The 26,318-nt window shown below is 40.4% G+C and overlaps 1 protein-coding gene across 1 annotated transcript in view; it reads right to left on the bottom strand.

Moving 5' to 3' along the window:
• The window catches only part of LOC111673591 (VPS10 domain-containing receptor SorCS3-like), a 63,092-nt gene extending 38,036 nt beyond the window's left edge, over nucleotides 1–25,056 (bottom strand). The window contains exons 1-12 of the mRNA XM_023431403.2: nucleotides 24,997–25,056; nucleotides 22,851–22,969; nucleotides 20,048–20,137; nucleotides 19,488–19,667; nucleotides 12,143–12,289; nucleotides 9,832–9,934; nucleotides 8,575–8,651; nucleotides 7,857–7,948; nucleotides 6,503–6,610; nucleotides 4,590–4,707; nucleotides 4,350–4,483; nucleotides 721–834 (exon numbers count right to left, since the gene is read on the bottom strand). Coding sequence (XP_023287171.1) covers nucleotides 721–834; nucleotides 4,350–4,483; nucleotides 4,590–4,707; nucleotides 6,503–6,610; nucleotides 7,857–7,948; nucleotides 8,575–8,651; nucleotides 9,832–9,934; nucleotides 12,143–12,289; nucleotides 19,488–19,667; nucleotides 20,048–20,137; nucleotides 22,851–22,969; nucleotides 24,997–25,021 — 1,307 coding nt within the window. The 5' untranslated portion in view covers nucleotides 25,022–25,056. The remainder of the gene's footprint in view (nucleotides 1–720; nucleotides 835–4,349; nucleotides 4,484–4,589; nucleotides 4,708–6,502; nucleotides 6,611–7,856; nucleotides 7,949–8,574; nucleotides 8,652–9,831; nucleotides 9,935–12,142; nucleotides 12,290–19,487; nucleotides 19,668–20,047; nucleotides 20,138–22,850; nucleotides 22,970–24,996) is intronic.
• Nucleotides 25,057–26,318: the final 1,262 nt, after the last annotated feature.

Raw genomic sequence — 26,318 nt, 5'->3', positions numbered from 1 at the left:
TTATATTCCTTGATATCTGAACCCTTGGTTAGACCAGTGCAATGATGTACAATAGAAGCCAAAGGTTTAAAGTTTCAAATGTTTTTTACTTCATACTTCTATCTGCTTCAGAGGCTGAGAAATAGCCTCTAGCTAGCAGTGATACTGGCTTGCTGTATCAAATAGCTTGTTGCTCCTCTCTCACCCTGAGCCTTGTCTAACTGGTTAGCAGCCTAGCAGGTTGAAGTAAGTGTCTGAATTTTCTAAATCACTCTTTGTGTTGTTTTCATCCAGGTAACTGCTGTAATCTGCGTCAATATATCTCCCCTCACTCAGGTCATTAGCTACTGTCCAAACTGCCACTTTAAAAACAAACTAAATACATTTCCCATAATGGATTCGCCTTCCTGACCCTAATTTCAGAGAATCACAATGCATTTCATCAGTCACATGTCTTTAAAATGGCAAACTCGTACTATACTACGCGAGTACATCACACCCGGTCTTAAAGGGACAAACACGCGTATGTGCATCCTGCTTCTTGCTGCATAGAATGACATTCAGTTTTGTGATTCTAATCATATTAAATCCGTGATTAAATCTTATCTGTATTTGTTCTGAAACCCAGCTTGAGCATCCAAATCACATCCTGCAAAACAGATACATTTGTGCAAAAAAAAAAAAAGGCACATGAATGAACAGTATATAACATTATACAGTCTAAATACAAACAGTCCTTACCCTGTGCTGTTGAGGTAGTTTTGGCCCTGGCTGCAGCTTCTTGACACAGAGGAGGGATTGAACCAGAAGGCAGGCCGGCAGTTCCCGTCCCCACGCCGCTCATATCCATAATCACTATCAGACAGCAAAGCACATCCACACAGCCCCTGATCAATATCAGCATGTGAAAAGGGACATATTGTCACACAATGTGTCCCACATCCCTCTCTTATCTATCTCTTTATAACTGGAGACCAGGGGCCTGTCTGGCGCATCATTATTATGTATTGATTAAGGCCACTGTTAACAAATGCGCCACAACAGTGTGTAGGTGTGTGTGTGTGTAAAAACGCATACCGGGAGGGGGGGAGGGTGTCACCATACACAAGGATGACTAACTCTCACTTGCCCGCTAGTAATTCCAATCAGAACATGATTTACATCTAACAAAGCAAGGTAAGCAAACGTCCATTCTGATGATGGTCATGACATTGATTTATCAATTACCTACCAAGCCAGAACAAATAAACAAAACTAACCAGCCTGTGGCTGACCAGTCCATTTTGATTCTGTGATTACAACAGTGTGAACTATTCATTAACGAGCAGTCAAGACAGATCAGTTGCAGAGGTGCATGAGGCCAACAAGGTAAAAGGTCAGTGTGGAGTTCTTTTTGGGACAAAACAGCCGAGCCCATATCATAAGAGTGAGATTACAGTATGTACAGCAATTCTAAAGCTGGGTGTGTACACAGAATTAGGATCATGGCTCAACCGTGTCGTGACATTATTATCACATTATCTCAGAAATTTAATTATGAGACCATAATCGCATTAATTCAGAAAAACAGACAAACATTTTTTTTTTTGTCAAGTGAATACATCATGCCTCTGTAGCTGCAGGCCTTATATATTCTAAAAAAAAGTTCAAATAATTTATATTTCCACCATGTTTGGTTCAGCATCTCTTGTAATCATTCTGACTTTTTGGTTATACAGGATCCAGGATTATAACTATAATGAAATGGGTTGAAGAACAGTAAACTTTTTATTTTAGATGATATTATTTTTGAGCCTAAAATGGGGGTGTGTATCAGGTTAAATTCATGCTAAAATCACTTCACTTCTATCATAAAATGCTAATAAAATCGTTCTGCTAAACTATCACACCACAAAGGAATTTGTTTTCACAGTAGCCTAAATGAATGAAACCAAACATGCAAATGCACCATAGTTTGTTTAAACCTCACCAAACAGGTTCGAGTCTGAAAGTTTCCTGATTTCCTAATTTAGATCAGAAAATGTGTAATCAAAAGTATGGAGGTTCATTTTCCAGCCTTAATCTTTGGTGCATCAGTTTCCTGCTCTGTATATACAATATAATGATAAAAATTCTATTCTTTGCAAGCAAGTCTCTGCCATGCACAGCTCAGCCATTTCATATCCATCTAATAAGTATGCACTCGAGCTGATCATGTGGCAGACAGACGCTTCACACCTCAAATTAAGTTAAAGGATTTGAGCTTCTTTCTGCATTGGTGGTTTTTAAAATCCTCATTTTAGAATTTTAAGCATGCGCCAAATAAGTCCCTGCGGAGACGAAGTGAGATAGACAGTCAGAAATCAGAAAGACTGAGAAACAGACAGAAAATAGGACAAACTTTACACTAGTTCAATGGGAACCAATTAGCACTCACTCTCTGACCTTCTACAAACACTATTAACATAACTGCTGTATGTTGGGATGGCTTTCTTCTGTTCCCTGTCATACAAGATAAAAATACAACCATTTAGGATTTGCATACAAATTGAAACTATTTACACCCCTCCATACCGTCTCAACAGAATTACAAACACAGCGAGCTGGCAGACAGACGCTACGGAGACAGACATTATGAGTAAATTGTGTAAAACGACCCCAAACTTATCAGATTATTGGAAAACACACATGCAAATGGAGTAAAATTAACGAGACACATGAATAGCATATGTAATGGATTCCACTTAAATGGCTGAAAATTGGCCTCCGAGATGAAGAGTGGAAATAGTATTTGTATAGAACTCATCTCTGCATGCTTGAGTGGTTGCATTGTTAATTCACTGATCACAGAAGATGGCACAACCCACTTACTGCTAAGGAATAAATCGCCCACTTTACATACTATTTTCTCTCTTGCTCAGTTTTTCTTTTAGGTAGTGACCAACTCTGACATAAGCTTGGAATTGTGTCTGTGTTGCTGTAACACAAAACTAGATAATAATAATAATAATAATAATAATTATTATTATTATTAATAATAAGAAAAACATCTATATTTTTCTACAAGAAAAGTACTTTGAGCACTGTAGTGCTAGAAGTAAAAGTACTGTAGTACCAACAGCACATATTCACATAGCTAATTTTCTTCGGAATACATCCGTATGCGCTCAGTGGCTTTAGTTACTACTAGTTATTAGAAAACCATTAATATTAGAAAGTGTATGATAGAACAGTGTTTCTCAAACCTTCTCAGACCAAGGACAAACATTTTACACTTCCCCAAACATCCCTAAAACCTTTAGGGCCAACCACTTCACTCGTACTGTGGCGAGATGTGTGGAAGAATATCACTCGGAAAGTTTTAATTATCCACAACCACTGTGCCACACACACTGCACAGCAACAGGTGGTGCAACAGGATGACATTACTAATAAAACTTAACACTGTCTTAACACTTGCATGTTGTGTCCGTTATGTCGAACGTTTCATCTGATTTTCTTTTAATTGATGGTCAGTGTGTTGGATGGTCAAGAGGCTGCTGATGCCTGCTGCAAGCTAACCGTTAGCTTCATCCACTTTTCCTTTCAAACTTCATGCTGATCATTTTTTGACTTTAATCGTAAAAGATAAACTGTAAAACGTAGTAGCTACGCGAGTAGACAGCTTTGCAAAATTGCCGGTTACGTCGCTGTAAGTCCAACAACACTGTAAAACAGTCAATTTATAGGAGTTGATTTATTATAACAAAATATATACACTTGCTGTAGGCTTTGTGGTCACTCACAGACAGTTTGGGAAACACTGAATATAAAACATGACATTTTAACAAAATTTACTGGCAGACCACTCTCTGAAAAAGGCTGGTCTAAAACAAAAGTCTCATAGCTCAAAACATTAGTGTTATTTTCTAATCCTGCTTTGTGGCAATCCAGCCGATACAGATACAGGGTTGAAGTAATGTGATTGAGTTGTTTCTAGCTAAAGCAAGTAGGTTAGTTCAACCCTTAAGAGCATATTTGAGTGGACTGAAGAGGATGTTTAATGGTAGCTGGATGGATTCACTCTAAAGAAACAAGTGGCTAATGAGGGGAAGCTGTTTTCAAGACTTAAGAGCTTTTTTTTTTTTTTTTTTTTAAATACTTTTGATTGGGCGTAGCATTCATACTGTTCCAAACATTCAGACTTGGCATCCGCCCAGTGCAAAATAATCAAGTATTAACACAATAAAACAACACACAGCCTTTGAAAGCAGCGCTTCAACATGTGTGACAGTGTTAAAGAACAAACATTGCTGTTAATGAAGTGCTTTTGCAGACAATGGAGAAAAACATAATCTCCCCTGACGATAATGAAGAAAGGAGCCATTGTACAAAGACAAACTCCATCTTACCATTCAAAATCATGAGCTCGGCAAATACAGGACTCAGCTGAGAGGATTCTGGAGTAATCTTTTCCCAGCATGCAGTAGTTTCCAGGCCTGCGCTTCATGTAAATCTGTTTTTGTCCCATCACACATGGCTCACCCTGTGGTCACAATGAGCACCATAATTACTGTCAGTGATACCTCTTTTTATAGCATGAACTTTAACACAATCAGTTTTACACACACACACACACACACACGTTTTACCTGGTTGTGTAGGTGCCAGGTCTGATAGTCCTCCTCTGTGCATTTCCTGCTGAAGATGGACTTGTAGTCGATCTTGATGAGCTGCCATTCAGAACGGTGGCTGAAGTGTCCAAAAAAGCTGCAGAGGCAAATGACAAACTTAAAAAAACACAATTACTTTAAATAATGGGCTGTATGACCTCACAAAATAATGTGAGACGATTAAAGAAGAATTGTGGTTTATTGCAACCAACCCCAAGCTAATCAATGTTTTTTTTACAATATGTGGTACATTGTTCCAATTTATGATTTTTCATTTTATAAATGCCCTGTGTAATGTCCATCCATACTTTTAAAGTTGGGCTCTCCGGTGATAACCATTTACCAGCCACTAACATTATAGCCATTAAATATTTATCTCTTTTGGACCATTCTTGTGGTACATATCCAAAATATATAGTCTTCATTTCTAGAGGGATTTCACATTTAAATGACAGGGCAGTCCCAGAAAACACAGTGGTGGTTTGCGTTTTGATTTCTGAGCAGGTGAATAAAATGCCTTATCATGTTCTTCCAGCCAAACTCCCTCAATTTCTGGTACACTTCCATTGGTACTTGCATATTGTTGTCCATTCTTCCTCAGATATAACGATCCCCTCTTTCTTCTCCCATTTTGTCTTAATGTATGAAGTGGAATGTGTTTTAAGATTTGACAGACCTTTATATGTGGATGAAATGATTCCTTTACCAGTATCTGAACTGTATGCTTTTCTAAACAGTGCCATCAGACATATACATGGTTTGGTTGCATTTTTCACCTTCATATCAACATAATGTTGCATTTTCGGATATCGATAAAAGTCTTCCTTATCTAATAGGTGTTTCTCTTTAAGCGTTTCAGAACTGAGCAGTGTGCTTTCTTTAATTGTAATGTATAGAGCTGTTATTCCTTTAGCTGTCCAGTCCTTAAATCTAGTATCCAAACTATTTGGTGTAAAGTCTGAGTCATATGCACACCAGTTAAGAACTACAATATCTCCCTACTTTTCTATTTCTGTTAACAACATCGTACTTTTCAAATGAACTGCTGAGATCTGGCAACAAAAATGAACATGAAATACAAGAAAGGACTAGACAGATGATCAGGATGGAAACAAGCCATGTGATTTTTTCCTACTTTATTTCTTATTACATTTTCCCCCTGTCTTCTTATATTGATGTTTAATTTCCATTTGACTTGTTGTTCCCACATCTCAGCAATAGCTCTCTTTCCTATCAAAAACTACAAAAATAAGACATTAGTTGTAATGAACTGGAATTATTCTTTAAAGGCCTTTTACTGTGAATGATGGATCCTACATGAACACGTGTTCAAACTGTGTCTGTTTTTCTTTTTCTTTTTTCACTGGTTTGAGGAAGGTTGTGGCAGTCGGGGGGTGGTTTGGTCCCCCTCAATGAAATCTCATCAAACCACACCCACACAATCCTGATGAAGCCTGTGAGCTTAGGTTTTGCTAGAACTCACAGTGACTGATTTTTTTTGCGTACCAAGCCGTGGCTATTTAATCATATACAGAGATATTTAAGATTTGAAGCCATGGTTTTAGGGGCTTTAAGATTGAACAACAGTGACTTTCCTGTGATCAAACCCATTTGTCAAGTGATCTAATATCCACAAAGGTCTGACTAACAGCCTACATGACCTGCCTCTCAGAAATGTGGCGTAATAAAGACTAACTACCAGAAAGCTTTGAACAGACGTCTTCTAAAAGTCCTTTATCCATCAAGCCTGCTGAGGGAAAAATAACTCAGGGGACCGAACAAAGTAGTGAAAATACCACTCACCTTTCACTCGGCCCACGACACCCCCCTACAAGGACAAAAACCCTTTTAACATGTCATTTGTCTCTTTTTGGATTTTTTTCTGGACTCACGTCATGATTTGGTTCTCGGCCCCGGCCTCCACCAAGACTCCGTCCACGAAAAGCGGCACAGAGGAGAAGCTGTGTTGGTTCCACTGCCTCCCCTCATCAAAGCTGACCCTGTGCATGTGTGTCACAATGTATTCTCATCACAAACCCAGCAATAGCAATGGCACAGAAACAGACGCTGTGTATTAGAGCCTGGTCATAGGGGAGGATTTAGGTGGGGATCAGAATGACTGGCTTGTCTCAACAGACGAGTCTCTGAGTCTCTGTGCAATTAGCTACTGTAGCTTTGGGTAAATATCAAATGTCTGAGCATTAAAAGGGGTATTTAAAAGACGGTCTGCCTGGTTATCAAAGCACAGATGCACAAAACTGCTTTCAGAGCACATGAAGAGAGTTAATGTTTTGGTGTCAAAAAGGAAAAAAAAAGCAACGTCACAGGTCCTGGGTAAAGTCTACGCCAGGGTGAAAAAAACAAGACCAGAATAGAACTGTTTCATGTTTGTCTACAAAACTGCAGAGGGAGAAGGAGACAGCAAAAAAAAATTGGACAGCTTTCATCATCGAGGCCTAGGCTCTATTTATTCTGACAGCTTATCAACATCGGTGCTGATGTGAGAACAACTAGGAGTACCTGAGTGTGACATGGGTTGAAACACTGCTGAGGCCTGTGCTTGGAAGAAAGAAAAATCCCCCCATGCTGCCTCTAAAACCCCCACTGTCTTCATTTAGCTAAAAGCATTTGCAACAGAAAAAGCGTTGACATGAACCTATTATGAGATTCAGGCTGGGGAAGTGTTTAACTTAACAGTGGCTGAGAAAGCAATACTGTTTCATAGCTGCTGTACAGTGGCTACGGAGATACACAAGCTTCTTTCTATCTGCCAATTTTTTTTCACCTCCTCTACCATCGTTCTTAAATTGGTTGGGAGACAAAAACCCAGCAGGCTACACTTCACTGGCTCTAAAACTAATTTCAAAATTGTTGCAAAAGCGACTGGAGAACAGATCTGGTCTCACTTGGATTAGCCTGCACTGAGGCAAAGCGCAGGCACGCGGTTTGGCAAGAGGGAAGCAACATGTTAATGAAAACACTAAAGGGGGGGGGGGGGCTCAGACTGCTGGCTGTTAATGATAAGTGGCTTCAAAAAAAAATCTCTCAAATTATATTGCCTGTGACTTTTTTTTTCTTTTCCAAGAGCCACAGTCAAAGTGCATCACTAACTGGATCGAGTGTCACATGCATGATATACCTGCTCTTTTTTTTTTTTTGGACCATAAGTGTTAAATTAATTAAGAATAGCTGCAGGAAATTGGAGAGGCAATTTAAGACGGAAAAAAGTTCTCTAAATGGACGTACCACAAGTGTCTGGTTGGCACAGATGGCTGTTTCACAGCGACGAGGGCCCCTCCTTTATCCAGAAACCACACGTTGTGCTCCTCTTCAAAAATCTGAAGAGACATATGCGGAAATTCATCCTTATAGTATTGACAAAAGGGACAGCGAACATTTTTGTTTCATAAAATGTGCTAGCAGCGGATGTCATTACATCTGGGAAAATTAACAGTTGCTGCCGAGAAATGGGAAGCCTCCTTTTACTCATTTCTGTCTGAAATCAAGGACCCGCTGTTTCAAAAAATGACTATAAATTTTTGATTTGTAAATCTGCTACTGTCATGACAGGCTTTTTCCATCACAGACATTTCCCAGGTAACAAATAACTTTAACGATGGCTCTATTATATTTCGGTGTCCCAGTAAGCCATTCCAAGTGCCAGTGAGCCCGAATGTGTAATAGCAGGAACCTGAAAATGGAGCAACTGAATGAAATTCATCCATTATTAATTTTATTTACACCTGTGCTTTTTCTACTGTGATGCGCCAAAAATGTCACATGAATTTAAGGCCTATTGTGAATGTGCCTTGCTGAATTGGAAGGAGAGTGGGTGGTTTGTTTTACAAGACACCTCAATCCAATACATTTGGAAATCCAGTAGCTTTCATGTCAACATTTCACACTGTTGTTCGGGGCCTGTCACTTGGCTTGATCTGAACGTGAATGTTGGTGTGAAGCTCACCTGTCTCCAGCTATTGCCAGCATCAGATGATATGAACATGCCAACGTTGTTGTAAGACAGCTCTGCTCCAATATTTCCTGCAGTGGGAACGCCAACAGAATATGTGACACAGCGAAAAAAAACAAAACAAAAAAAAAAAAACACAGTAAGATCACACAGATGAAGTGCCATATGTGTTTTAAATACATGCTGCGTAATCACACCACGTCAAGTGATTAATTTATTGGCTAGACTCCCAGATCGGCTTGGTGTGTAAACACATGTGAATAATACAAAAAAGACGCGGGGTTAATTCCTATGCATGCCTGCATTATTCAGGCAACATAATGTGGAGGAGGGTGGGCGCTTCCTTGGTTCTGGCAGTTTTATAGTTTTACAATGCCTCCAAAGCTTTTTCCTGCGAGTGTGTAGCTTCTTCTGCCGATCTGCTCCACTATCTTGGCCACGGCTCAGTAAATAGGCATGTGTTTGATCTGGATGGTGTTTGTCATGTTGGGGAGATGATCTCTGCACCAGCTGACGTCTTAAAAGGCGCAGTGGGCAAAGTGAATCGCAGTGCCAAAGCAAAGGCTTGGCCAGCACTACACACAGACACACACACACACACACACACACACACACACACACACACACACACACACACACACACACACACACTCAAAAGACACACTGCAAGCACTGCAGCGGAGATGTATGTTTATTCAGCATTCTCACACACCAAAGACAAAACAGACAGATCCAAAGACAAACACACACTCATGCGTGAACGCTCACACACACAAGCCAAAGGCAGACTTTTTTTTTTCGCTGACACGGCCACTGCTGCTAACACGTTTATTTTTTCTGAACTCGTCTCTCTTTCTTTACCTCAACTGTTTCAAACGCTCTCTCAGGCACAACGACACTGCACAACACAAACCGACACCGCGCACATGCACGATTGGCTGAGTTACTTGTCATCAAAACAAGTGGACAAAGTGATCCACAACCTGTTTACTGTGGAAGATGTGAAGATCCTGTGGTGCACCCAGTGTAGCTTAAAGAATCTTTGACCCAGACACTTTAATGAGAGTATATAAGATGACTCGGAGGATCACGTCGCAGCGCTGCACACTGAATATTTTCATGATTTGAAATGTAATTTTTATTTGGAGGGAAAAAGCTGAGGCTAGAAAATGTATATTTACAAATTGCTGTGGCGGGCTAGAAATGTGTTTCTATTTATCAATGCTCTGTGGTTTTACTCTTTTGTCTCACCTGTGGCAACTATGATCCCTGGTGCAGAGTTCTTGGTGGTTATTGTTCCTGACAAGTAAGGGTTCTCTGACATTTGCAGTTGGAGATGAAGTGAACAGAAAGGCTGGAAAAGACGAATAAACAACTGAACTGAATGCTGATTTGAAGAAAAGAAATACGTTAAAATACATTCACCCAGAAAGAGTTGACATGAAAACCATGACCCACACAAATATTTTTGGAAGAGTAAACATGAGTTTGAGTGTTGGATAAATTACATTAGCTGTGTCCCAATTCAGGGGCTGCATCCTTTGGAGGTTGCATTTGAAGAGCGATTGCGTCTCAGCAGCGCAACTATGCTGTCCCATTTTGAAGCCACTGTTGTCAAGGTTGCTAGGCGACAGGAGCTGGTTCAGCCTTCGTGGTCTATGATGGCTACGAAGGGCCACACCAATTGGGACACAGCTATTGTATTACATTCTGGGAATGCCGGGGGGATCCCCAAGGAGGAGCTGGAGAATGTCGCTGGGGAGAGGGATGTCTAGACTACCTCGCTTGACCTGCCGCCACCACGACCTGAGCCCAGACTAAGCTGTTGGAAATGAATGGATGGAGGGATGGAATATTCATTATAAATATAATATAGATGCATTCTGACAGTGCATCAGCTTTTTTAATTAACAGTTTAATAGCAGAGGAAAGGGAGTGTGGATACTTCATTTGAAATGATAGGGTCAGAACAAAATTGTTGAACAAAAAAAAACAAAAAAAAATTCCCAATTAGTCTCCCAAACAGAGCTAACTGTGCTTTCATAAGTTTTGCTAATTGCATTTAATCTGTCATTAATACAAAGAGCGATGGAATTTGCATTTACGTATGAAGCCAAGTCTCCGGGGCATGCACACAACAGAAGACAATTACATTTGTTCACAGAGCAGAAAAAAAAATGTGTCTGCTTTCATCTTTGCAGCAGACAGCATGTCACTGGTGTAAGGACATCAAGGGCAGTGGGACTGAACAGGGTAATCAAAAGGAATCTACAGCAGTAATTAAAATGTCACATGAATGCGCAATCACAGGGAACCTGTAAGCCACAGTACACGGCCCCAAAATCACCTCTTAAACAGCATGGAGTCCTCTTAATGTCTCAAACATGATTCTTCCTAGCAGTTGGCCTGTTAGCTTTAGTTGCAGGGAGGCTGTCTAATGAGGAAGGAGGTGCCGTCAACACATGCAGTAAATCTGGATCTGCAGTGCCTCAAGCACAACTTGCATTTCCCTAAGCATGCCATTAAAAAACAACACCTATATTATACACTAATATTAGTATTTCACCGTATGACCAAAACAGTATTTTACAGTATTTTATTTAATTTGATCATTGATTTAATTTAATTTGACATGCAGCAATTATCATAGCATTTTCTGATTTAAAGGGGTTGGATTAGTGCATTAGCTATTCAGTAGTTCTTTCTATTAAGACACAATTTATGAAAAGGGTTTACATGTTGTTATCAATGGCTTAATTAAAGACAACTTATAGCAACATTTGGGTTGACATGTTGTCAGAAACCTCTCTGGTTTGTGCATCTCCTTGTCAAGCATAACACTTCGTTAGCAACGGTAAAAAGTCATTCCCAAAATGAAAAAAAAAAAAATCAGCACAAATGTTGGTGATTTTTTAATAAATGGATTTTGTTTCTAAAGCAGATCCTCTTCAGTTCCCGATGAACTTAAGACCTAACGATTAGTGAAAGAGTTGTTGGTTCAACCTCCAACTCCGGGAAATTTAAAGAGCAGTACTCAACACCACTGAGGGGCCCTTGAGCATGGCTCTTAACCCCCAACTGCTCCAGGAATGTTGCTTGATGGTCAGCAGGTCAATTTATGATTGTAGTGGGCAGCGTACAGTTAAGAATGCATAAACCTGTGTAAGTGTGTAAGGGGGTTTCACCAGTGACAGTGCTGCCAATGATCAGTCAGGGCTGTAAGCAGTAGTCAGGTATGTGTGCATGTCATTTTAGCTAACATCACAAGATTTGCAGTTGTTAATGAGTAAACCTGTATATAGTTACATGCAAAAGTTTCCACTACATTCATTCAGTTGTGGTACCATGACAACCCCTTGTGCACAATAACAAAGTCTTATTTATCTCATTGTATTGGAACATTGTCACAGCAGGAGAACAGTCACTTTCTCTGCAGCTTCACTAATCATTTGTTGCAATCAATTCCATCATAACAATTCATTCTAAACTCTCATTTTTGATTTTTACACTCCATACATGAGCACACAATCTTTCAAGCTGTAGTAAATATGAAGTGTCTTACCAGTATGCAGTGGATGTCGTTTCCGTCCAGGTCAGTAGCAGGGGCCTGCAGGAGCCTCCAGTCCCGGCCCTTGTTGTAGGTGATGTAGGTCTTCACTTGGTTGTCTTGCCTTTTGTTAGCGATTAACATGCCTTTAATTCCGGCCACCTGATGAACATAGACACATAACAGATTGAATCTCAGCGTTACCCTCTTAATGCAAATCAGTAGGAGTATTTTATATCTATCTAATGCTCCCATAACAGTTCAGTTCTCATTTGCAGATGAGGAATCATACCCAGCGCTCTAATCAGAAAGGGCATTTTGTGTATTGAGGCAACAATTTTCACAGCACCAGTTAAATGCAAATGGTGTGCTTATCCTTTCTTGCTGTGTGTGACAGTCTGGCAGACACCATAAACAGAGTCAGCTGCATTTTGTTACACAGTGTTCAGTGCTATTTGTCAGTAGAGACCATCGTGCGATGGTATCGTAGCAGCCATGACGCCCGTCGGCATGTTGACGTTCCAACTCAGTAATCATGGGTTGGACCACGCCCAGATTCATTTTGATCTCAACTGCCCACCTGTATAGTTTCATAACTGTGCAGTTGTGATACCATCACAGTGACAATATCTGTCCACAGACAGAGAGACATAAAAACACCTGCCAAAATACTCAAAAGTGCATCTGTGGTAGTTCCTGCTACAGTAGATGAAGATGTCTCCAGGAGCACATTTTGCCATGATGAATGACGCACACATGCACACACATGCACACACACATGCACACACACACACACACACACACACACACATACACACACACACACACAGACAAGGTGAAAACAATACCAGCCACGCTGTCGTGGCAGGTAATGACATTACCTTGACTTCATGAAAGAAGCCTCCATATAAAACGGTGACGTACGTCCCCATATGACTGCTGCCGAAGTTCTGCCGATTCTGAGTTTATTTATAAACCATCCTGTCAGTGGTGATTAACCGACCAAACCGATTAATTGGTCGCTCTATACTATAAATGTAATCTACCCCATGTAATATTGGGTTCGATTCCGTTGCTTGTATATAGTTTCAAAATTACCTTTCTGAAAGATTTCAGTGTGTCAAATCTGGAAATATCCAATCACATTTTTTACCAGTAACAAAAGGTGTCCCACAAGAATCAGTTCTGGGCCCAGTCTTATTTACAATGATGATGTTGTCTCTTTTCTAACTGAATGTATGACAGTACTTTGTATTGTTTTGCTGACTCTTGAAGGGATATGTTATGTTTACTACTGTATGCTTTGTATGATTAAAAAGGCAAGTCAGCCTTAAACTGATGATTATGATTGTTTATGAACATTGTGACATGTGAACATTAAACATTGTGACCCTGATTGCCGTTTGAGATTGCAGAATGACGTACAGGGACAGACAAGAGTAGTAGACAGTACAAGTATGACATGTTTTAGATAACAGGTTCAGGTCAGAGTGGTGTGAGGAGAGAAGAGGCGGAGTGACCCTGTGACAAGAAAGTACTGCATGCTGCTTAGACAGGCGAGAGGAGAGCAGGGTGGTCCAGAGCTCTGTAAGCAATCTCAAACTTATATGCTTGACTATACTTTTAATAAATTAGACGTGTTGAACTTTATCTGTTGTCCTGCATACTTCATCAAACGAATGCGCGAGTCCTGTTTGGTTATATATGGATCTGGACTCAACACTCTGCACATCTTGCTGTTGAGAATCTACAACATTATTTTAATGCTACTCAAGATGCACTTATAAATTTAAAGCTGGTACCAATTTCTTTTTTTTACTAGAGCAAGAGATATTGATTTTAATAGTCTACACCTATCTACACTAAATGGTAGCAGTATTGAAAGAGTTACAGAGTATAAATATCTTGGAGTTTGGCTTGATGAATCATTTACATTTAAACATCATATCCAAAATCTCATCATCAAACTGGGGCAAAAACTCGTTTATCATTCTGCCCTCAGATTTTTTTTTTATTGGAGATCCCTATGACACTCACCACTGCATTCTGGTCCTCTCTGGCGCAGAGACATGATAAACACCTGTACCCTTTCATCCATGAAGTCAATATTGGACATTCATCCCCCAATCTAACATCTATGCTGGACTGGACCATAGGACCCTACCTAACTTGCTGTAGTAGCTCTCTCATGCTTCAAGTCCTGCGTGTTTACTCTAAACTTGGAAACCTTTACCTGAAATCTGATATATTTCTATGTGATCACTCAGAATACAGTCAGCCAATCAGAAGAGAAGCTCTGAGCCCCTGTAAAATATGGGACCTTTAATCTCATCTACACACCTGTAAAGTGACCATGGTGACAATATCTATCCACAGACATATAGACATCTCACAATTACTCAAAACAGCCTCTGTGGTAGTTCCAGAAATCTCTCCACACACACACACACACACACACACACACACACACACAGTCTCACAAGGTGTAAACAATACTGTACAAGCCACAACGTCGCAGCTGGTAAAGACATTACCTTGTTTACATAAAACAAGCCTCCATGTAAAAGGCATTGTCTGTCCTCATGTGACCGGTAGAGGCAGCACAGCCATCATCCAAAGTTCTGCCGATTCTGAGTTTATTTATACCATCCTATCAGCCAAACTGATTAACTGGCAGATCTCTGATATACACGGCCCTCATTTTAATCATCTGAGATCAGTACAATACACATCAGTGCCCATGTTCATGGTAATAAAGGAAAATGTCAGCTAGTGTAATGGTGTGTTACTGATGTGATTTTTGAAATCAGAAAAACTACCATGGTGAAAACTCACATCAACATGGTTAGGGTTAGAGGAAACATCAGGGAGACTCGGCCACATGTCTGAGCCTCTTCAACTACAGACCTGTAAAGTTTCATGGTTGTATCTTGCACAGTATCATGGTGGCAAAATCTACCCACAGACAAAAAACAATGATGCATTTACTCCAAACAGCCTGTATGGTAGTTCCTGCTATAATAGATGTCTCCAGGACCATATTTCGCCATGATGGCAGATACAGACTCACAAGGTGAAAACAATAATGTACCAGCCACGCCGTCACAGCTGGTCATTATATCCTTACATGTTTCAGCAATCCAGACAGGACAAAATGATGACTGACTGTTGAGAAGTGACACCTTATCTGTTTTCACACAGTCAGAGTGACTCTCCCAAAAACACACACATACACACAGTTACACTCGTATGGACACACACTCTTCCAAATTCCTCCCTGCAAGTTGTCTCTCAGGGATTAGACACATCCTTCAACCAAACCAAAGCATGATACAAGGACAGTCTCTCCAAATGGTTGCCATAGTGAGAGGCTGCAGTTGGATGTGTGTCCCTCCCTGAAGGGGCACGTCTGTATAAGTGGCACTAATAGGCAGCACATTTGACAGTGTCATAGAAACATGGTGCTCAGGATGGATGCAACTAACGAGGGTCCTCTCGTCTCTATCCAACCTGACCTGTCATTCACTGCAGTAATTATTTATTGCCTCCACCTCCTCAACATGTACGGACGTGCAAACACACACACACACACACACACCTGCATGCAAACAAGGAGAACCACTCGTCCCCACTAGCATACATTTCACTCAATCCATCCTTCACACCACCGACACTCTACTGTCTTAATGACAAAGTGAACGATGCAGATGCAGGTCTCTATCCTACAGAACAGATTACTCTTAGCAGAACAGCATTAAAGGGAGTCAGCAACATTTTAGGGAACTCACTTTGTGCCTCAGTGCAACAACGATTTAAAGCGGTTCTGTTATTTGTTGCGAATGAGCAGTAATAGAAAGGAGAATAAAACATGATGATTGTGCTGCAGTGTGTGAGCAAAGACAATGAACACCCAGCTGGTTTTAATGATCCCTGCTGCCATCGGTGGAGCATGAGTCATAACTCTGACCAAGTTGTGAACAGTGCAAAATGTTTTAAAGATCCTCTCCAATGAAATTTAAGTTTTTAACCTTGTTAACATGCTCATGTGTTTTTTTTTTTTAATATAACACGAGACATATCGTGAGCAAAATAAGCAGTAACACTATGACTAGTATTTTCTCCTTGGAACTGCACTGAACCAATGACAGTCTCAAAAAATCTTCCTGTATTCTAGTCACCGATTTTAGTCACCAACAAACTCCTCACTCCACTAACTATCTAGATACTCTCTGCTCTTTCACCTGTCAACCTAGCTCAAGCAGCAGTGGTGGGTGGGGCATAGCCTGATCCAGAATTATTCAATGAGCGAGTAAAAATAGATGAGCTTCCAGCCCGAGTTTTCCATTTTAAAAATTATGTTAAACAAAATATTAATAATAGAGTATGTTTACATAGCTTCAAACATGTCTGGAGAGGACTTTTTTTGTCACACAGCCTGTTTTGAGGGAGAAGACACAGCTCGGACATCTGAACCTCTGTAAATGCATTCGCCCCAAAAGACATCTCTATTTGCTGATACTGAATTCAGCACTGGACTCTGTTGACTTAGTCTAGTTATCATACAATAGGGAATTCTTAAATAAAACATAAGGAGGCTGATTTTATTGGTCAGCATTTACTGCAAATGGAAACTCTGTGCATGACCCTCTTTTTGCTTTTTAGACAAATCCAAATATAACCCACATGTCCACATATAGGAAAAATAAATGCAACCACTGCATTTTATATAGCGTGCCACAACATCGATGCAAATTCCATTTACAGTATCTGTGAAGCTGTGCTCCCAAAACAAATCCCTGTACATTTAAATAAAACTTCAATTAATTATTATTTCCACTATCAACTGATTGTTTAATTCTTGTCTGGAATAAATGTTTGCGTTGCTTGGTTTCATCTTCACACAGTTGTGCGGGATTAGACTAATAGTCTCTACTGACAACAATCCACTTCGTGTCTCCAATCAGTCGGAGCTGTTTATAGTGAGGCAACAAAGAGATAAATAAGTTATGATACTGTCAATCCAAAACAATCAGTGATAACTGTCAGGAAGCCACCTGCTAAACCACCCCTCAGACTGAAGTGAAGTGCAGTGGGTGATGTATAGCCCCGATGTAAACAGAAAATTTGTTTGCACAACAAAGGCTCATGATTACAGAAACTGCCCTTATCCAATGTGATTGTCAATAAATTAATCCTTCTCATTTAGAGGATAATTGTCCAATTTTCTGTACGGAAATAGCATTATCAATTTTAGGAGCAAGAATGCAAAGAGAACAAAGGCCTTCTGAGAAGATACATAACTTCAAAGCGGAAGAACAAAACAACTTCCACATACTTTGCTGATTCGCCTCCGGGCTGACCGGAGCCGAGCCTTGTCTTTGGAACATTACGTCTGTGAAGTGCAGTTTGTTAGGGTCTAATAGCAATAAATGCGATGAGTTCCACAGCATATATCTTTTGATGTGTATTGGGTGTGATCTATCAGAGACAGCAGTGTATCATCTGGCTCTTGTTTAGGTTCAGATCAAGAACAGAGCTGTGACCGTGTGACAAATACAATTAAAACGCCTTATCATCTCATGCCGTGTGTGGAAATGCTTTAACTACTGCTGCATGGTAATGGGAGCTGCACACACTCAGACCTACACACACACACACACACACACACACACACACACACACACACACACGACATACTGTGCAAGAGAAGTAATGGCATTGTTAATTACCACACCACTGCCACTGCTGCTGGCCAATATCTCACTTCCCTCACTCTCTCAGTCACACCTGCCAGTACAGGAGTGATAAACTGGGTTCACCAGGGAGTGGAGGAGGAGGGAATTCTACTTTCCTGCTGAATGCTAATGCAAACACATGCGATATCTAACCAGTAAGCTACCAAGGTCATCATTATATATATATGTTAACTATAAATCAGACTATATGAAAGGATTAGAGGGGCGTCGAATCCATAGAGAATGGTCACCAGTCTGCTGTTCCCCTAAGCACTACAGAGCATTTTAGCCTATGTTCACATTACTACGTTTTAGTTCCAAGACGTATCTCTTTTGCTATGTTTTCGCCTGGCGTCCACACTACTCCAGAGTTTCAAGTCTTTTTGACTTTTGGAAACGCTGCTGGCCCCCTTTTAAATTCCAAAAGTCTGGGGTTGTGTTGTTGTCTGGACGGACAAAAAAAGATATCTTTGGAAACTATGACGTAGACAGCAATGGTCGCTCCCTGATTGGGTCTGACCAGCCTCGACTACCAGTGGTGAAAGCTAAATGATAAACAAATTACATGCATTACTGACATTGTTGTCTGTGCTAGCAGCTGTTCTTCAGTTAAATTCTGCATTTTAACACTATAACTGTTTTTAAGTTTCCTTGTTTGTAGTATTTAGTGCTACTAATCAACTGCAGAGTAGACACTCTGCTTCCTGTTTACACCGGCTTGTGCTTGCTCAGTGTACTTGAATGGTCATGTAAATCCGTGTTTTCAGGTGTGTTTATATGGACGGAGATCGTTTCTGATACGGAGCTAAAACGGTCGTCTGGATGGAGATTTTTTATAAACGGCATTTTAAAACGAAAACATATTAGTGTGCACATAGCCTTAGTATCTTTCAGCTCATTGTTTTGGTTTGAGGACATGCAACAGCAGTGGTTTGGTTTTCATCAACTACATTTTTAGCATTAAAGCTCTGTTAAACCATCTGTTAAATCCACACAGCACCAAACAACCAACAGACAAAGTCAGTGACTGGCTGGTAAACACAGCCGAGCATTTAGTGGCTAAAGACCAGATATTTTTTTTCTCAGGAAATGTGAAATAGTTGGTGCAGGCCAAAACAGAGTTAAAAACGTATCTCTGTTAAAAAGCCACAACCTATCCAAGTATTGTTGCTGGGCATGTCCACCCCTTTATGGCCACAATTTGTCATCTTGGCTTGTCATGGCTTCTTTGGCTACTTCCAGCATGATCATGCTGGTTGACAGGCATGTTTACATTTGTATAAGAGGTGGGCCTTTAAAATGTAGTAGTCCTTGTTCCAAAGAGGAATATACTGCAGAGATTGAAAAGACAGAAAATTCAGCAGCAGCAAAGTAATTGCTGGGTCACTTGTTGATTAACAGCCGTATTGATGCACTCTTCACAGACACTCTATGGTTATTTTTTGTGCAATTACCCACCAAACATCCTGTCTGCTGTGTTTTGGTGCATGTATGTACCTGTGCATTATGGTGGATCTGAAGAAGCAGTGGGGAAGTAATAGTCCCTGTAACTTGCCATAGATTCAATCAATGAGAACCTCACTGTATATGTCCCCGTAGGGGGACCAATTTCATCAGGTGCCTACCTCGTAGAGGTCTAGCATCTGGTTCCCTCCGATGCCCCTAGTGGTCTTAACATTTTCCATGGCCAAGGTGAAGTAGATCCCTCTGGTGTCAGACAGGTAGAGGTTATAGGTGTCGTTCTGGTTCCACTCCTGCACTGCTGCAAATACCTGCTTCTCATCAGTGCTGACAATGTGTAAATCCTATCAGAGAGCAGGGAGAGATTAAGAGGAGTTATGACTGGAGGTGGAGAGGTGACGGATTAGAACATGCTGACCCTGTGGGACTGGTCATGAGATCAATGCTGTAGTGTGAATATAAATGGTTGATGAAATATGGTAAGGGATAGCTTACTCAGGGACTCACTTTGAATGTGGTGCTACTACTAAAAATACGACTTTAGTTAACCAGCTTTTAAGGAAAGACAAACTGAAAAATGTATATGCATATTTTCAACCATATATCTACATATATTTTTCCACTGTGACAGCATCAAATTCAAGTCTCTGTCATCCAGCAATTAAGAACATATCATTGAGTCTTATATGGTAAAATACTGAGTAATAAGAAACTAGATACTTACCTTAGGCAGGGAATATTTGGGCAGTTTGATTTGTATAAATGAGTCTCTCTTGTAGGACACATAATAGGTGGCTCGTCCTAATGTAGGAACCTACACACATTAAACATGAAGTACAGTTAATTGCATATATTGAATACTGCATACAGCATTTCTCACCCTCTGGTATCTGGAGCTTTGGTTTAATTTTAGCTTTGTTTTGGCAGCATTTGATTTCCACAATGTCTCTTGGTACTGCTATGATGGAGCAAATATAGAGGACACCTTGTAGTGAGACCTCATGTTTAACCTCATCACTGACACCATATCGTATCTTATCCAATCGATTAAGGTGGTGGGTGTAGGCACATACATCAATCTCTTGCTCTCTTCGTCCTGCTCTGCTTTTCAAGGCGCTGCTGGATACACGGGGTATTTCTTTTTTGGACTTGGCCATTTATAGCGATCTCTTGGCTTGCATTCAAAGGATGCTGCCCTCCCCAGGTGTCAATGCACTTGGTGGTTTCAAAGTGGACTTTGGTAAATATCTCGTAGAACAATCAATAGTCTCATTATTCTTTGTCAAGAGAAATCTTTAAGTTGCCTACCCGAGCCTCATCTGCTGTCTAGGAAAAAAAAAGTCATCCTTAATGATCTAGACCCCTTGCAAACACTCCAAGCTGTTAGTTGTTAGCTTATGCAGCAAGAAAACACAGGGATGGTGGGTGTTTGAGAGATGTCATTAGCCTCGAGGCAATGGAAACCAAGCACTTTATACACACACACACACACACACACACACACACACACACGCACACACACGCACACACATAGAGACACACAGAGCAAAGTGAGACTGCAGCATCATAACCCACTTTTCCCTTCTATCAATAACAAAATGAAATTCATTTGAGGAAAACCTTCAAATCAAACTTGTGGCTCTCCGCTGAAGAGAAGCGATATCAGTATTAATGTTGTATGACAGGGCCGATTCTTTTACTGATCTTGTAAGTGCTCTGAATGGCTCAGAAGAGAGAAAACAAGCTCTGAGAGGAAATATAGCGGCCTAGCAGTGAGCACTGCAGAACAGTCCCACATGCAATCGAGTAAAGGAGCAGGAGATCGATGGCGGGGTAACCAGAGGCGGTTTGAACTTTAAGAGGAATTGGTATGATTGATTTTCTTTTTCCCATCCCTTTCAGGATCCTTCGTCTGTGACGCGTACGTGTTAAAATGTGGAGGTCCTCGAATTGAAGGGGAGGTTTAGGTTGAGTGCTTGTGAGTTTACTTGAAAGACTTCAGAGAGGTCAAACAGGATTGAAGGATCTTTGGAGAACAACTCTATTTCTTTGTCTAATGTGCTGCCAAGGGCGGTAAGGGTTCCAGAGGAAGCACTTGCCTGTAGGTGGCTCAGGTAAGTAGGTTTTTCTGAAAAATCCGTTCTCTGCTGAACAACTGGAAGAGCACCATTACAACAACTACTACAACAGAAAATAATATTAAAGGCAGAATTTTGTAATCACTATTACTATTAGTATAATGTCCTCAATATATTCTTAAAATAGACATTTGATGGCACACAGGTACAGTCATGACCACAGCAGAGTGATTCAGGTACGCAATATTAGCACAGGCTGATGTTAGACTGTGAAGCTTGGTGTACTGTGGAGAGGTGAGAGGTTCGGGGTGTGGAGGATTTTATAAATGATGGTTACTAGTTTGTTGTAATAGTGTCAGGCAAGGATTTCGTAAGACATACAGTAGGTCATCTACTCTCATCATCTACTCTCTGGAGGAAGATATTTTTTCAGACTTTCTCAGAGCCAGCTGTTCCTAGTCTGGCCTTAAAGCCACTTTTACAAGAAGATAGAAATAATGACGAGATAAACACAAAACAAAGCCAGATACTTTTCCCACGTAAACACTGGTGCTGAAAACATCAATTTGGAGGTAAATTTGAATAAAATTGGTGTTGTTGTGGATGAGCTGTGTAATTATTCTGACTTTTCCCATTGACCTTCCAATGCAACAAACCTAATTAGCACAATGTCAAAGTAAATAATATTCATGCTGTAGATGAAATTAAAATACAACCCTAAATTAAATCTGTGTTACTTGGAATTCAGGACATTACCATGTCAGACTTTTTTCTGTCACAGAAATCATGATTAATATGACAGACCAAGCAGTGGCTAGGATGAATATTAAAACTAACCGATTTTTACGTATTTTCTTTTTGCCGAGCAAAATCATTTGCATCAGAAATACTTTGCATGAGACCTACGTAGAAAACATCCCTGTGATTTTGTGGCAGTAGAGGTGAAACATTTTATTACCTGTTTTATCATTCATTCATTTATTTATTTTTGTATGAATGATCAATGAAATATCTGTGTGTGATTTAAAACGTCTCCTGCAGAACAAAACCTTTGACAAATGTATGCCCAACTCTCAGCTCTGACCAGCTTCATCTTCATGTCATGTTGCTCTGTGTCCTTTATATCTAAGTATAAATGTGTTTGCTAACACGTTAGCTAAAACTACGTAAAGCTGATCACTGTTGAAGCTTGTGTTCCTGTTTGTCATTCTGCCCCTTAGTGTTAAAAATTAGCTAAAATAGCTTAGCTTAAATCAAGGCCAAACATAATAAGTCATGAGAACTAACATAATACTAATAAAATCCACACACATTTCATACAAGATAGCTAAGCTAGCTATAGCAGCTCCCCAATAAGTAAGCTGCATTTTACTCAGGGTTGCTAATGTCTACATAGCATATTCCATCATGTACCATGTAGTAAGTGGGGCTGAGTGTTCAGAGCCCTACCTGTATGAATATGTAGTCGTCTTGAACCACCAAAGAGCTGATGTCTACGTATCCCGGGAATGGGTAGTTCCTGTTAGCTTCTGTGCACATCTGAGCTTTGCACGTGACATACTGCACATCTGTCAAATAGAAAGACATACAGGATGCATGAGAAGTTTATGACTAGTAATATTATTTTGCTCCTTGTAGTGCATCTTCATATATGAGGCCGTATTAAAACCTTACCTGTAACGTGATAAACTGAGAGCATCTTTATGTAGTAACTGTTTTTCTCTGAATTACATCTTATGATGTTTAAGTGTCTTACTTGAGTAAGTATTCTTTTTGCACACTGTATTGTGTTTTGGGCCTATACAGAAGAAGATTAGGGTCACATGTGAATATCTTTTTTAGATTCAGACTTTAATTTTGGAATTATAACTTTAAAGTCAGAATTCTGAAAACAATTCTCATGTGGCCCTAATGTGAAAGAAATATATATCTTTTTAGAAAGTCGGATGATAAAATAGTCAGAATTCTGACTTTAAAGCCAGAACTGTAGATTGTATTTATCTATTTTTTTTCACATGTGGCCCTAATCCTCTTCCTTACTTGTAGATTTAATTTTCCCTGCACAAAATTGCCATCTGTGCCCATCAATCTTGGTAGGCCAAGCTTTGCCTGGCATCCTCAGGTCTCTCCACAGATGTACTTTGAGGTTTAAGGCTGGGCTTTGGCTGGGTCACTCTGGGACAGAGACTCCCAAAGCCACTCCAGCACTGTCTTGGCTGTATGGTCAGGGTCTTTGTTGTGCTGAAAGGTGAACCATAGTCCCAGTCTCAGGTTGTGTGCACTCTGGAACAAGCTTTCCTCAAGGACTCTCTGGATTTGGCTGCATTTCCTTTCCTCAGTTCTGACCAGTCTCCATGTCTATGCTGATGAGAAGCATCCCCATAGCATGATGCCGACAGGTGATGAGCACTGCCTGGTGTTTGCCAGGCATAGTGCTTGGAGTTCTTCCCAAAGAGTTAAATTTTTGTCTCATCAGACCAAATACTCTTTTTCCTCATACACCCAGAATCCTTTAAATGCCATTTGGCAAACACTTAGCAGGGTGTCATGAGCCTTTTTCTCAAACTGGCTTTCATCTAACCACTCTACCATGAAGGCCTGATTGATGGAGTGGTGCTGAGGTGGTTGTCCTTCTGGCAGATTCTCCCATCTCTGCAGACGACTTCTGTTACTCTGACTATTGGGATCTTGGTCAAGACCGGTCTTGCCTAGTTACTCAGTTTGGCCAGACAGCCAAGTACGGGGAAAGTCCTGGTGGTTCCAAACTGTGGTGCCTTTTCACAATATTATTATTCTTGGACTACATGGCTTGGTTTTTGTAATGCAGTGTGAAAACTGGGCTCTTGTATACACAGGTGTGAGCCTTTCTAAACTACGTCCAATCAATTCAATTTGTCACAGATGGACCCCAATCAAGTTTTAGACACATCTCAAGGATAATTAAAGCAAAGAGGATGCACCTGACCACAATTTGGAGCCACAGTGAAGGGTCTGAATACTTGGATAAATGAGAGACTCAGGTTATGAGTTTAATAATGTTTTGTCATTATGGATAATTGACTGTAGATTGAGGCCAGACATCGCAATTCTATCCATTTAAAATTAAATCTACAACATTATAGAGTGTGCAGAAAGTGAACGGGCTTGAATACTTTGTGAAGCCACTGTATGTAGGGTTGTTTTCCATCTATTTGGACTAATTTTCCTCTATGCAGCACCACACAAAAGCTCCCTCTCTCTCTGTCTCTGCGGTTATATGAGAAAAAAGCAATGCTCATACCTCAATGACACTACTCTAACATCGCAGGCTGGCATAAACAGTTTCACCTATGTCACCTTGTTGGCACTGCCTTTCAGAGTTATGGAGCTGACATTCAGCGAAGTGAAAAGGAAGAGAAGAAAGGCCGTATTAATCAAGACTCATCCACTAGGTTTATTGGTGGGGCAAGCCAGTACCATTTCCCCAGGGATGCCTTCTGTACTCCGGGAGGAATTCATTCCTATAGAGACCTGTTCATTACTTCTCTATCAGGTGTGTGTGTGTGTGTGTGTGTGTGTGTGTGTGTGTGTGTGTGTGTGTGTAAGAGACACTCACTTCCATCTGGTGTGTGAGCCTCCATGTGTACCAGATCCGGCTCCTTGTCTAGGCCCGAGACAGACCTTGGAGAGAATGACAAACCATGGAGGAATACGTAAACATAATGACAATGAATAGAAAGGGGTGTAAAGGATGAAAAAAAGACAAAAGAGTTGTCAGTGCAAAGAGAGAGTGGAGGAGGGAACAGAAGAAAAGGGAGAAAGATCTAGCAGAGGCATTCTGCTAGAGTTACTGATGATATCTTTAACTTAATAAGGAGAATACAGGAAGGTTTCCTTCATATTCCAAATGCCATATTATACCAAGCACATCCACTGCAAATCAAGGCTAGATCCCTTCAGGCAAAATGTAACAATACAAGTAGACTCCTCATCCTCATTACTGAGTGGGTGGTGCAGGGTCACCAGTATACAAGCATGAGTATGTCTCAGTAAAATCTTGCTTTCTTGCTCATTTCACTGCTTATGGATTATACTGGATAGATGCAGCTTTTCCATTGTGGGGATATTTCATATCCCTTGGAGGCTGATGAAACCATTGTCTAAATGCAGCCAACTGGAGGTCTGCCTAGCCATTGCTAGAAAACCCATCCGGTGTTTAGATGCCCTTGAATGGGCTTTGGCGGTGAAGGGCTGAGCCGGCGATGGATTGTGCACATTATTTAGGATTATACCACAATGGCACGGAAGCAGCACCAGATTTATGCAAGCTATGGTGGATATAGCCGACGGCAATCCCAGGCACACCCCAGTCTGTCTCTTATACACATCTTAAACATGAAAACACAGCAAAACAGAACAACAACCAACAATTCAACAAATACACAACAGTTAAGACAATAAGTACACAACAAAGTGTTCCAAATAAAGTTCTAGGTGAGTGTATGTCAGCTGCAGTAAAGACTAACTATCCCCAGTGTGGTCCAAAAGTCTGAAATCACTTTCCCATTCAATGTAAGAATCATTCTTAATATGTTATATTGTTTTAAATATGATGTTGATCTTATAGTTTGTGGTTATTGACTGATTGTCAATTTTCTTGAGTGTGTGTCCACATTACACTGACTCAGACATGCCCCTTTGTACCCATTCCTGTTTGACACAATGAAAAAAACTATGTTACTGTCCCTTCTTTTGTGTTACCAGAGGAATCAGTTTAATGCTTTGTAAACTTCCTCTCCTCCATATGCATACAATCTGATGTAATTAGCAGTGGAATGCTAACAATAGCAAGGACAATTAGTGCATTTTTTTTTTTTTCATATTAGTCATTTTTTCTAATATACAGTACTGGGAGCATATCGAGACAGAAAAGGCCTA

Source organism: Seriola lalandi, unplaced genomic scaffold (assembly GCF_002814215.2).
Source record: "Seriola lalandi dorsalis isolate HSWRI2012SDOR001 ecotype SW California unplaced genomic scaffold, Sedor1 jcf7180002054921, whole genome shotgun sequence".
Classification (NCBI taxonomy): domain Eukaryota; kingdom Metazoa; phylum Chordata; class Actinopteri; order Carangiformes; family Carangidae; genus Seriola; species Seriola lalandi.
The sequence above is the reverse complement of the archived record's forward strand: the minus strand, read 5'-3'. Positions and strand labels throughout refer to the sequence as shown.